Source organism: Carassius carassius, chromosome 27 (assembly GCF_963082965.1).
Source record: "Carassius carassius chromosome 27, fCarCar2.1, whole genome shotgun sequence".
In the NCBI taxonomy this organism is placed as follows: domain Eukaryota; kingdom Metazoa; phylum Chordata; class Actinopteri; order Cypriniformes; family Cyprinidae; genus Carassius; species Carassius carassius.
This window is the reverse complement of record NC_081781.1, coordinates 7453386-7465796: the sequence shown is the minus strand read 5'-3', so window position 1 is coordinate 7465796 and position 12411 is coordinate 7453386. Positions and strand designations below refer to the sequence as shown.

The 12411-nt window shown below is 35.6% G+C and overlaps 2 protein-coding genes across 3 annotated transcripts; one reads left to right on the top strand and one right to left on the bottom strand.

The window, feature by feature from the left end:
- Positions 1–661: 661 nt before the first annotated feature.
- On the bottom strand, positions 662–4014 carry adat2 (adenosine deaminase tRNA specific 2). Of its 2 annotated transcripts, none has more exons than XM_059512398.1 (6): positions 3857–4014; positions 3411–3515; positions 1925–2075; positions 1722–1828; positions 1466–1538; positions 662–1379 (listed from the first exon to the last, which is right to left on the bottom strand). In XM_059512398.1, exons 1-6 carry the CDS (start codon positions 3947–3949, stop codon positions 1264–1266), a joined length of 645 nt encoding a protein of 214 aa, XP_059368381.1. In that variant the 5' UTR covers positions 3950–4014; the 3' UTR covers positions 662–1263. The 2 variants fall into 2 exon arrangements, with proteins under 2 accessions (XP_059368381.1, XP_059368382.1); XM_059512399.1 differs by having other exon boundaries at positions 3429–3515.
- A 604-nt stretch (positions 4015–4618) lies between these two features.
- On the top strand, positions 4619–10902 carry pex3 (peroxisomal biogenesis factor 3). Its single transcript, XM_059512395.1, has 12 exons — positions 4619–4846; positions 5214–5345; positions 5440–5521; positions 5611–5654; positions 8101–8222; positions 8321–8387; positions 8587–8641; positions 8789–8939; positions 9181–9251; positions 9584–9706; positions 9902–9998; positions 10091–10902. The coding sequence occupies exons 1-12, from the start codon at positions 4774–4776 to the stop codon at positions 10172–10174; spliced, it is 1101 nt and encodes a 366-aa protein (XP_059368378.1). The 5' UTR covers positions 4619–4773; the 3' UTR covers positions 10175–10902.
- The last annotated feature ends 1509 nt before the right edge of the window (positions 10903–12411 follow it).

The following is a 12411-nucleotide window of genomic DNA, read 5'->3' as shown; positions in this document are numbered from 1 at the left end:
AACTAAAGTTAAAATGAAAATATAATAAAAAAGTGAAGTGACATTCAGCCAATTATGGTGACCCATACTCAGAATTTGTGCTCTGTATTTAACCCATCCGAAATGCACACACACACACACACAGAGCAGTGAACACACACACACACTGTGAGCACACACCCGGAGCAGTGGGCAGCCATTAATGCTGCGGCGCCCGGGGAGCAGTTGGGGGTTCGATGCCTTGCTCAAGGGCACCTAAGTCGTGGTATTGAAGGTGGAGAGAGAACTGTACATGCACTCCCCCCACCCACAATTCCTGCCAGCCCGGGACTCAAACTCACAACCTTTCGATTGGGAGTCCGACTCTCTAACCATTAGGCCACAACTTCCCTTTGAATCAGAATGTAATTCTGATTCAAAATATCAATAGTAACTATGACAGCACATAAATAATACTAAATTAACACAACAAAATTTATTTCCTTTTTTCCAAGTTAGTATGCATGAGATATTGCAAAAAAAATACAAATAAATAAACAAGCAAACTTAAGGAAACAACTTTGAAAACTTCACCTAAAAATGATTGATTATTTGTTGACCCTCGTGTTGTACCAAACCTGTGTGACTTTTCTTTTTGCAGAAAAATCAAAACAAAAATATATACACAAAGCATCAAGATGACTTTTATACTTGTTTGTGATCCTTTTATTTTTTGCTATTATAAAGCTTGACAGCCTCCATCTTCAATTACTTTAAATCTATTAAAAATGGGTATATATATTCTTTAAAGACTTCTTCATAAAATTCCCTTTTTGTGCTCCCCTGAAGAAAAAAAAAAAAGTAGTCTGAGAAAGTACTGACAGAAATTTAATTTCAACTATCCCTTTAAATTTTCTGGCTATGAAGTAAGTGGAAACTCCACCTGGACCTGTCCTGCATCTGCTAGTGAGCCCAAGACTGAGATCATTGAGAGTTCAGAACCAGTTCTCTGGGTTGTATAAGGACACAGAGAGATCAAGAGCTGGAGAAGAACCTGCACTTTAATGCAGAACAGGCCCAGTCTATTGCTTCTACACACTGTTAACAGACAACTCTCAGCGTCCAGCCACAGAGAAGAGGAAGCCTGGAGGTTTACGAGCTATGTGGTCCAGATAATGAGCCAACGTGCTTCCTCAAATACTAGATCATATCAATGACCTCATAAAGATGGCAAAATCAAAAGTCACTAAGATCCAGGCACTGACAAGGTCTTGTAAAAGTCTCAATGTCTAAATATTTTCCATTTCAGCTCAAAGGAGCAATTGTTTCGCTCTCGTCATCTTGCGGTCCTTGTTTTACCTGAATGACTACAGCGCCATCTGGAGGACTGATCAAATCTTTCCTCACTTTAGGCTTGGGAGCTAAAAAAAAACAACAAAAAAACATCAGTTTCAGAAACAGGACAATGAAAACATTAATATGCATACATTAAACAGATTTCCCTTACCATTTGGGTTTTCCTGTTTATAAAATGTCTTGAGCATTTCAACAGCCTCTTCTGCTCTATAGCCGGCGATGCACTGTAATAAGCAAGTAAGCATGTGCTTCAGCAAAAATATGCAATGTGGTCTGGACTACAATTAAAGGAATGTGAATGCTTCTACAAGAAAAATATTCTAGCCACACAGAACGTTTCAGAATGTAAAGAACTAGCTACCTTTTGGATCAACTGGAATTTAACTTGAACTTGGAAATTCTTTTACCTTAAATGAAGTTCCAGTGTGTGGTAAATGATCTGATGAGATGTCCAGGACTGATCCACAGCCTCCAAACCGCTCATTTTTGCACCCATATACAACAAGAGGTATGTCTGTCTAAATGTTAAGGTGCTGTGGTACTGTTAATGGTACGGTGTGTGTAAACTTTTCTAAACTAATAAGTGGCTACATTTTGGAATCAAGGATACGAAGCAGACGCAGAGCAGCGGCACACATGATACATGGCTCCACTGTCACATAAAGTACAGTCTGTTCACACACCTCCTTTGGGTCCTTCTCTCTGAAACGGCACCAATCAAGCACTTGATCCAGTGCCACCATTTCTGCATGCCGAGTAGCCTTGGGCAAAGCATACACTGACGTGAGGTTGTTTCATCTATTCCAAAGTTTCTCTGTGCTCTACTAGGAAGAACCATTGATCAAATTCTTAAAAGAACAGGAACTATAATTTATGGGTCAATGGCAAATAAGGATGTCTGTGGTTATTAAAATGAGAAATTTGAAATAATTTCAAAATGCATCACCAGTACCAAGTTCCTAGAATTTTAACAATTTGGAAAATTTTCCTCTCATCTTGAGTATAATGATTTGATCATGAATCATTTGCAAGAAAATAAGCCTTGCAATGAGACTTGCTTTTGACCACTTCTAAACAGTTACATCATTTACATATTCAGACTGAAAGCCTCACAAAAATAACAATTTTCTTTTAAATACAAAAACTGAATGTCCATCATAGAAGAGGTGTATTCCCACCACGGTCTGTGAACCACATCTTCTAGGCATATCTGACTAACTTAACAGATTAGAAAAATATGATTAAGTAACTGACCAATTATCATTTGAATATATATACTGGAGCCAGTTACATTAATATAAGCTCTGCATCTGATGGCAAAGCACTCCAGCGGGTGGTGAAAACTGCTCAACGGATCACCGGCACCCAGTTAACTTCCATTGAGAACATTTATCACAAGCGCTGCCTGGGCAGCGCAAGAAACATCATCAAGGATGCCTCTCATCCTAGCCATGGACTTTTTTACCCTCCTTCCATCCAGCAGGTGTTACAGGAGCCAACGCTCTCGCACTAGTAGGCTCAGGAAGAGCTTCTTCCCCAAGGCAGTGACACTTCTGAACTCCACACCAACAATCTAACCTGCACCTGCTCTCTAACTGCACTGGTCACAGTACTTTACATACATGTATTGCACTACTCATATTTTGCACAGACTGCACATTGTACAAGTTATTACACTGTAAACTGTCTAAAGTTGTTACTGTACAAAGCACAGTAATGGATTACTTATATTAGCTTATATTAGTTTAGCTTATATTAATGTATTTATATTCTGTATATACTCTGCTCAATACTGTGTATATAGCAACTCCACTGTATATTCTGTAAATCACAGCTTCACTTACGCTGCACTTATATGTATATAAAACACTATATTCTTACACTTCTGGTTAGATGCTAACTGCATTTCATTAGCTGTGTACTTATACTCTGCATAATGACAATAAAGTTGAATCTAATCTAATCTAATAAGGATTATTGTTGGTTTACACATAATTCTAATAACCATAACATTCATTCTAAAACATTATAAATCAATCATTATAAATGATGATTAATGTAACTATCATAATTAGGCACATCGTGAAGTTACTTACATTTTTTGTTTCATTCACCTCATTTCTTCCTTTTCCAATAATCTCATTGTTGTAAACCATCAGACAGCCGACTGGAACCTCTCCATTCTCAAGAGCCTCAAGTGCCTTTAAAAAACATTATATGTTTATAACTTTCTCAAAACAACCACAAATTTCCAGGTAGGCAGGCACACATCATACACATTTACCATGACAACCAAAATATAATAAAAACTAATTATTATTAAAAATAAAAAAACTGTGGAAAATCTTCAGAAGATATTAGATATTAATCATACATACATACATAACGTATTTGTTTCAAAGGCAGTGTCGTTTTATTTTATTGAGTTTTCACAGTCAAATTAATGCAGCAACGTTACTTTAGTAACTACGGTATTTGAGACGAAACGACAGTTACCATGGTAAATACTGTGAACAAACGGTAAACATCAGAGAAGTTTTACCATGTCAAACGCCTTTGACATCCATGTTTGTATCTCACTATCTAATGGCTGCAGAAAATCACTTTTCTCAAGCTCAACACGGTCTTCTTGCATCTCCAATAGTATCCTCGACGAATCTACAACCGTAAAAACAAAGCAGCATAAATCAGGAAATAGTAACGTTTCTTCTTCTTCTTCTTTTTGTTTTATGGCAGATTGCAACCATGACTATAAAGGTGCATACCGCCACCTACTGTATAGGAGTATGTAACATGAGAAAATATTATCATGACTATATCATCAATCAAAAAAAAAAAAAAAATACTACCTAAATCCTATTATATATTCCTATATTTTCAAATATTGTACAACTGCTTTCTGTGCATCCTTTACCCCATCTCCTGTTGTGCCTAACAAACCTTCAATATTCCACTTTCTTCCTACCTGACTTATCTTTTGATTTAGTCTCATCCTCTCATCCCTATATTTCTTACAATGCAATAATACGTGTTCAACATCTTCCTTGGACCTACATTCTATACATTCATCAGATTGGCTTTTACCCATTAAAACCAATGTTTTATTTAATCCTGTGTGATCAAACCTTAGCCTGGTTAAAACACTCTCCTCTCTTCTGTTACTTCTATTCACCCCCTGTGCATTAATAGATTTTTGCAATAGTAACGTTTCGCTTACGCACACGTGTTTACGGAGGACCGTAATAATGGATGGACAATTCAGGGCGGCGAGTCGACCTGTCGCAGAATCGATCAATTGATCAATCTGTTATCTGTAGTTCGCCTTTGTGCTGCTAACACGAGAATGGAAGTTATTGCCATGTAGCATTGTGCTAGCTAGTGCGTTACGTCTAAACACGCTTTTCCATCTAGTTTTTCGTTTGTTTGTTTTTTTTTTGCAGTGTAAAGTCTGTTTTTAAAATGTTGAGTTCTACATGGAATTTCATCAAACGCCATAGGAGGAAATTCATCTTCGCTGGGGTTTTTGTCGGAGGTAACGTGGGCAACTGTTAGACCACCTGCATGCTTATATAGTTCATAGAGTGTTAGCTACGTGTGACTGTGTATTAACTAGTTTTAATAGCTGGATACTAATACATGTAGTTCTAATTTGTTAATATGCTATAATATATAGTTTAGCATGTTATTACAGTGTTGCCAAGCATTAGATCTTATTTCCACATCCAGCTAATCAATCTCAGTTCACCTGTCACCTAGTTTTTCTATTGGCACAGTTGATATGATCTTTACTCGGGTATTTTAACCCAGAATGCAGTTTTTAAATCACTGGATATAGCTGGCACATTGCATGTCAGTTTCTTAACATGTACGTTATATTGTAATGTATTCTCAAACTCCAGGTGTCTATCTACTTAGTAAGTATGCGCAAAGAAAAATTCAGGAGATGCAGGAGCGAGAGGCAGCCGAATACATCGCTCAGGCTCGGAGACAGTTTCATTTTGAAAGCAACCAGAGGACATGCAACATGACAGGTAAAAAATAAAACCGAATGACATGATCAGTTAATAAATGTTATGAAAACGAGATATTTGTTCTGCCCAGAACATGTAATTGTCTTTTTTGTAGTGTTATCAATGCTCCCCACTCTTCGAGAGGCAATCATACATCACCTGAACTCAGAGAGCCTCACCGCTTTGCTGAAGACTAAGTGAGTCATTCATGTAAATTATAGATGATTATCTGAATTACAAAATAAAAGAACAGAACTGACACAAGTGATCATTTCTTCCTACACAGGCCAGCTAATAAACTTGAAATCTGGGAGGATCTAAAGATTATTAGTGAGTTGAATAAGATTCTTTACATTATTACATATATAGGATTACATATTTTTTGCTTTAATGTCAACATGAAATTAAAATGGACCCTATTTACTTTCTTAATGCAGATTCTGAGTGCTATTGTGTACTTTCAATCTGTCCTTGAAAGGAAGAAATTGTTAGTCTTTCCAATCTGTAACAATCTACACAATTTTTCTTTGCCTTTTATAGTTTTTGGTGTGTTAAAATTTAAGGAAGGGCAATGGCAATTTAATTTCACTTTTTTTAAAAACTACATTTCAAAAGTTTGGGGTCAGTATTTATTTATTTTATTTTTACAAGAATTAATATTATTCAGCAAGGATGTAAAGACCGACAACGTTATTACATTACATTTTTTATAGTATAACATTATTACAAATATTTATATTTCATATAAATGCTGTTCTTTTGAACTTTCTATCCTGAATCCTGAAAAAATTAATCAAAGTTTCCACAATCATATTAAGCAGCATAAATGTTTTCAGCCTTAATAATAAGAAAAGTATTCTTGAGCACCAAATCAGCATATTAGAATGATTTCTGAAGGATCATGTGATACTGTAGACTGGAAGAATGGCTACTAAAACAATACAACTTTTCCATTACAACAATAAATTATATTTAAAAATATGTAAATATAGAAAACTGCTCTTTTAAATTGCAATAATATTTCCCTAATATTACTGTTAATACAGTGTTCTTTTAAAAACTTCTTTTTTTTTTTATCTTACCAACCCCAAACTTTTTTTATAAATCATTATTTTCTGCTGATGTCTTGTGGGTTATTGGAAAATGTTGAGCAATGACCAAATGGTTAATAAGGCATTGTTTTGGCTCAATACTGGTGGATAATGGAACACCCACTTTTCACAATCAAACTGATTCATGCCCTGATATTTTTAGTTGAATGTCCTGTTTCACAATACTGGTGCATCTCAATAAATTAGAATGTCGTGGAAAAGTTCTTTTTTTTTCAGTAATTCAACTCAAATTGTGAAACTCGTGTATTAAATAAGTTCAATGCACACAGACTGAAGTAGTTTAAGTCTTTGGTTCTTTTAATTGGGATGATTTTGGCTCACATTTAACAAAAACCTACCAATTCATTATCTCAACACATTAGAATACTTCATAAGACCAATAAAAAAAATTAAAAAAAAATTTTTTAGTGAATTGTTGGCCTTCTGGAAAGTATGTTCATTTACTGTACATGTACTCAATACTTGGTAGGGGATTCTTTTGCTTTAATTACTGCCTCAATTCAGCGTGACATGGAGGTGATCAGTTTGTAGCACTGCTGAGGTGGTATGGAAGCCCAGGTTTCTTTGACAGCGGTCTTTAGCTCATCTGAATTTTCTGGTCTCTTGTTTCTCATCTTCCTCTTGACAATAGATTCTCTATGGGGTTCAGGTCTGGTGAGTTTGCTGGCCAGTCAAGCACACCGACACCATGGTCATTTAACCAACTTTTAGTGCTTTTGGCAGTGTGGGGAGGTGCCAAATCCTACTGGAAAATGAAATCAGCTTCTTCAAAAAGCTGGTCAGCAGAGGGAAGCATGAAGTGCTCCAAAATTTCTTGGTAAACGGGTGCGGTGACTTTGGTTTTCAAAAAACACAATGGACCAACACCAGGAGATGACATTGCACCCCAAATCATCACAGACTGTGGAAACTTAACACTGGACTTCAAGCAAATTGGGCTATGAGCTTCTCCACCCTTCCTCCAGACTCTAGGACCTTGGTTTCCAAATGAAATATAAAACTTGCTATCATCTGAAAAGGATGCCTTGACCCCAGCCTCAGTCCATTCCTTGTGAAGTTCACTCAAATTCTTGAAACCAGTTTGCTTGACAATCCTCATAAGGCTGCGGTTCTCTCGGTTGGTTGTACATGTTTTTCTTCCACACTTTTTCCTTCCACTCAACTTTCTGTTAACATGCTTAGATACAGCACTCTGTGAACAGCCAGCTTCTTTGGCAATGAATGTTTGTGGCTTACCCTCCTTGTAAAGGGTGTCAATGATTGTCTTCTGGACAACTGTCAGATCAGCAGTCTTCCCCATGATTGTGTATCCTAGTGAACAAAACTGAGAGACCATTTTGAAGGCTCAGGACACCTTTGCCTGGTGTTTTGAGTTGATCAGCTAATTGGCATGTCACCATATTCTAATGTGTTGAGATAATGTGTTGTGAATTGGTGGGTTTTTGTTAAATGTGAGCCAAAATCATCACAAATAAAAGAACCAAAGACTTAAACTACTTCAGTCTGTGTGCATTGAATTTATTTAATACACGAGTTTCACAAACATTCTAATTTATTGAGATCCACCTGTATGTCACATTACAGAAGTAAAAATGGCTTTTGAGAGGAAATTTAATCAAACTCTCATCTATTCCTGTTCTCAAACAATGATTTCTACTCTCCAGGTTTTACCCGCAGCGTTGTGGCGGTTTACAGCACTTGCATGCTGGTGGTGCTACTCCGAGTTCAGCTCAACATAATTGGTGGCTACTTGTACCTGGACAACTCTGTGACAAAGAATGGAACGGTATGTCAGGGCTTGGTGTTCTAAAGGCAAAAGCAACCTGGTTTTACCATGTTACAGCACATAAACTCTACTTCATTTCTATTATACTGCTTCTTTAGACCCCCTTGGCCCCTCCTGATGTCCAACAACAATATCTGTCAAGTATCCAACACCTTCTTGGAGTAGGTGAGGACAGTATCAGATCTGTTTAACCACTTAACCATTTTTTGAGAATTAGGCAATAGGCATATGCAATATTGGACCCACCGGTGGGTCCCCAGAGTTGATGTGGAATAAAAGCATCTAATCTGTATTAGAGTTTAATTCTATGTTTATGAGATCACATCCACCATAGTTGATAGTGATCTTAATTTTGTCCTTTCAGGGCTCATTGAACTGATAACCGTGGTGAAGAAAGCTGTTCAGGAAGTTCTTGGACCGTATGTTGAGTGATTTATTAGATGAAGGAATTTTAATCTACTCATCCCATATTTGTGGCTTTATTTGCCATGGCAGTTTGCCATTGTGTTGTGTCGGTCTTCTTGTATATTTAGCAGGATCGCTAACTGCTGTCCATGTCTCCTCAGGGTGTCTCTGAAGCAGAGTTTGTCCCTTCAAGAGTTGGAGCAACAGTTAAGTCAGATCAGACAGTTAGTGGAGGAGGGCTGTGCTTCCTCTAAACACAAAAGTCTTTCTTGGTACATGATGCCTGAAGAAGAGAACACACTAGCCTCGCAGGTAGATATGTATCATGTATTTTCTTGTTTAGTTATGAATTAGATATGTAATATGTAATGTAATTTTATTACAAATTTTTACTATAATTATACTACTATAATTTTTATATATTCCTATAATTGTATTAACTTAATCAACATTTGATAAGAAAAAAAACATATTTATATTACATCACAATTTACTTTTTAATTTCTTGGTGTCTGTTTACTAATTGTATTTATTTATTTATAAAAAAATGTAGGCTTGTGGTCTCACAGAGAATGATGTCACAACAATAAAGCTGCTAAATGAAACCAGAGATATGCTTGAAAGGTGAGGGAAATCTAAACACCTATATAATCCTGTAGGTTTTAAAATTGAGAAAGAAAAAAAAACAAAAGTGTTTGAACTTAACACCTTAAAGGGACAGGTTACCACAGATGGAATTTTCATTTTTGGGTGAACTATCTCTTTTACACATTAAGTGCCATTTTTAAAGGAAATCCATTATTATATGAGTTATTGTATAAAAAAAAAAGATTCTTGATTCAAAATGCATTTTTTATCAAAAGAAAAAATAATAGGATAAGACTAATTTGGTTAATCAATCGTTTAGGAGAGATCATTTAAGTGAAGATAGCTGATAAACTTGTTTTATTTTTCAGTCCAGACTTCACTACTGTACTCCGTACTTGCTTGAGCCGAGGCTTTATCCGATTCCTAGACAACATGTCAGAGTTTTTCCGACCCCCACAGGAAGACTCCAACACCTCCAGCACACCTGACCGGTCAGTGTAAATGCATTTCTTTTTCATTTTTTTTTAGGAAGGTACGTACAGTGACCCCAAAAAGTATTTGGCCAATTAAGCCACATTAAGCCATTTTATCACCTTCCCTTCACATTCTATCACCTTTCAGGTTTGTGAACAATATAGGTGATGGAAAGATATTCATTGCCGTTTTTCCACATGCTTTTCTTCCAGGTTATCACATGTAAGCCTCCCACTAGCCAAAATCATTCCCATCATCAACGGACAGATACATTCAATATGCAGCGAAATACCCAGTCACTTTGTCCAGGTGAGAATCTTCATATGCATCGACTCATTTTGACTTGCATGTGGTATAAAATCTGCCCACACACCAATGTTTGCTCGTTTTCTTGTATTTAGGATCTCTTATTGATAGACCAGGTGAAAGAGTTTGCCGCCAACGTGTACGAAACGTTCAGCACGCCTCAGGAACTTCAGAAGTGAGCACAGGACTGAGATTCCTTACAAATCTACTTTAAAGAAACTTTCATGCTGTACAGCACTGAAATGTACAGCACCCTAAAATCGACCCGGGGGAAACTGTTCTGAGAGCCGAGTGTGTATCGGTGTTCAGGTCCTCTGTTGTTAGCAGGTGTTCAGTATGGGCTAGCTTCTCATGACCTGCTAGCTGTCCTTTCTGTATGTTGTGACCCCCTTACCTTATTCCCAGCCAGGCATGCCAAGGTTTTTACATGCTCTTATAAACTAGTGCATCTTATTTATTTATTTTAATTCCTGTAGCATAGCAATCTCCTTATATAACTGCCACGACATGGCTAGCATAAAAGATTATATATATATGACTTATTCACATCTGCAGTATGGACTTATAAGGGTGAATAGCAGAAAGGATATCTCTGAATCTGATGTTGCAGCTGCTGGACATTTTCCAGGACCAAATCACATTTATGCTCCCCTCCAGGACAGTAGCATTGCATGATCATTGCACTGCTACTGTTATAAAAAAAGAAAAACATATTTAGAGGTATTTTCATTTATATTTACTTGGTTCTACTAATTAATGAGAATAGCTGTAGAACTGTCGTTTTTGTTTTGCAAACTCTACAGGTTGTAGTATGCCCCTTTTTTGTAAAATGACCTGTGAATGTAAATAAATGATGTGAGTAATAATGCTATTAATTAAAATGGTGCATTATTTAATTAGGAAACAAGGCATGCTGTTTTGGCTTTTCAAAATGGAGCATTATTGAACCAAGACTGCTTTCTTATAGTTAATGAAACGTCGAGGGCGTCGGTCTTCGTTGTGTTGAAACTCTCCCGGGTTCCTCTAGAGGGCAGCGCAGATCTATAACTGAGCGCATAGCAACTTGACAAACTAGGTCACATCAGGTCCAAACAATAAACTTTAGTACAAAAATAAAATCAGGAAGAAATGAAGTAATATCTGACCAAATAGATGCTTAAATGTGGGTAGCATATGACGTTTGATATTGCACTAAACACAACCCTATTGACGCAATACTTCCTTTATAACTAAAAAAAAAAAAAAAAAAAAGCTTGTCTCTTAACTGGATAAGACTATATGCCACCCTTTACGTAATGTACTGAAAATAAATGAGTGAATATATTCAGAATAAACAGCTAATTGTTCACATCATGATAATGCATAATCCTTATTGACATTTAACAGTTTAGTTTGTGATTATATTTGGATAATTTTAAGAATGTAATGGCCATGAAATCATGAATGTCTTCATTTATTAATTTTAATAGAAATGTATTCATATTAGCTTTACACCAAGGCCACATTTATTTAATCAAAAATACTGTGAAATATCATTACAGTTTAAAATACCTTTTTTTTTATTTAAATTTATATCAATGTGTATGTATTCATGTGAATTTTTATCAGCCATTACTCCAGTCTTCAGTGTCACATGATCCTTCAGAAATCAATCTGCTGATTCGGCGCTCCAAAGAAAATCGTATTATTCAATGTTGAAAACTGTTGTGCTGCGCAATATTTTTGTACATTTTTTTTTTTGTATTCTTATATATATATATATATATATATATATATAAAGAACATCATCTGTTTGAAACAACACTTATTTTCAAATAAAATTGTCTTTTATGGTCACTTAAAAAAATGCATCTTTTTATAATAAAAGTATTATTTCTTAAAAATAATTATAATACAAATAATAAACCTTTTCATCAGAATGGCAGTACTAAATAAATAATATTTGAAATGTCAATGCGATACAGTAAATCGCATCCAAAATAAAGGTCTTTAATTACATAATGAGTGTATACTCCCTATATGTATTAATATACACACATACAGGTATGTACTGTATATAAAATATCTTACATGTATGTATATGTGTATTTATACATATAAAGATAGAAACACACACACACACTATATTTAAGTGCAAAATTTTATTTTTGGATGTGATTAAATCATGATAATCGATTTGACAGCACTATTGAAAATGTTATTTTATAAAGCAAAAGTCAGTCAAATTAAGACTTCCACAGTCATCTAGATTTTCAGGGATGTGGTAGAATCTGAGCTAATAAGCAGTTATAGAAACTGTTCACCCAAAAATAAAAATTCTGTCATCATTTTCTCACCCTTACTTTATTCCAAACCTGTATGACTTCTTTTTTTTCTGTGGAACATAAAATAATTTTGGGAAATTTGAGAAATGTTC

What these genes read in the sequence shown, in the direction of transcription:
- adat2 (XM_059512398.1), bottom strand. Translation starts at nt 3,949, where the DNA reads ATGCAAGAAGACCGTGTTGAGCTTGAGAAAAGTGATTTTCTGCAGCCA. An exon ending in TGTCAAAGGCGTTTGACATG is followed by an intron (nt 3,516 to 3,856) that starts GTAAAACTTCTC and finishes TGTTTTTTAAAG; the next exon opens with GCACTTGAGGCTCTTGAGAA. An exon ending in TAAACAGGAAAACCCAAATG is followed by an intron (nt 1,380 to 1,465) that starts GTAAGGGAAATC and finishes GTTTTTTTTTAG; the next exon opens with CTCCCAAGCCTAAAGTGAGG.
- pex3 (XM_059512395.1), top strand. Translation starts at nt 4,774, where the DNA reads ATGTTGAGTTCTACATGGAATTTCATCAAACGCCATAGGAGGAAATTC. An exon ending in ACCGCTTTGCTGAAGACTAA is followed by an intron (nt 5,522 to 5,610) that starts GTGAGTCATTCA and finishes CTTCCTACACAG; the next exon opens with GCCAGCTAATAAACTTGAAA. An exon ending in GGAGGATCTAAAGATTATTA is followed by an intron (nt 5,655 to 8,100) that starts GTGAGTTGAATA and finishes TCTACTCTCCAG; the next exon opens with GTTTTACCCGCAGCGTTGTG.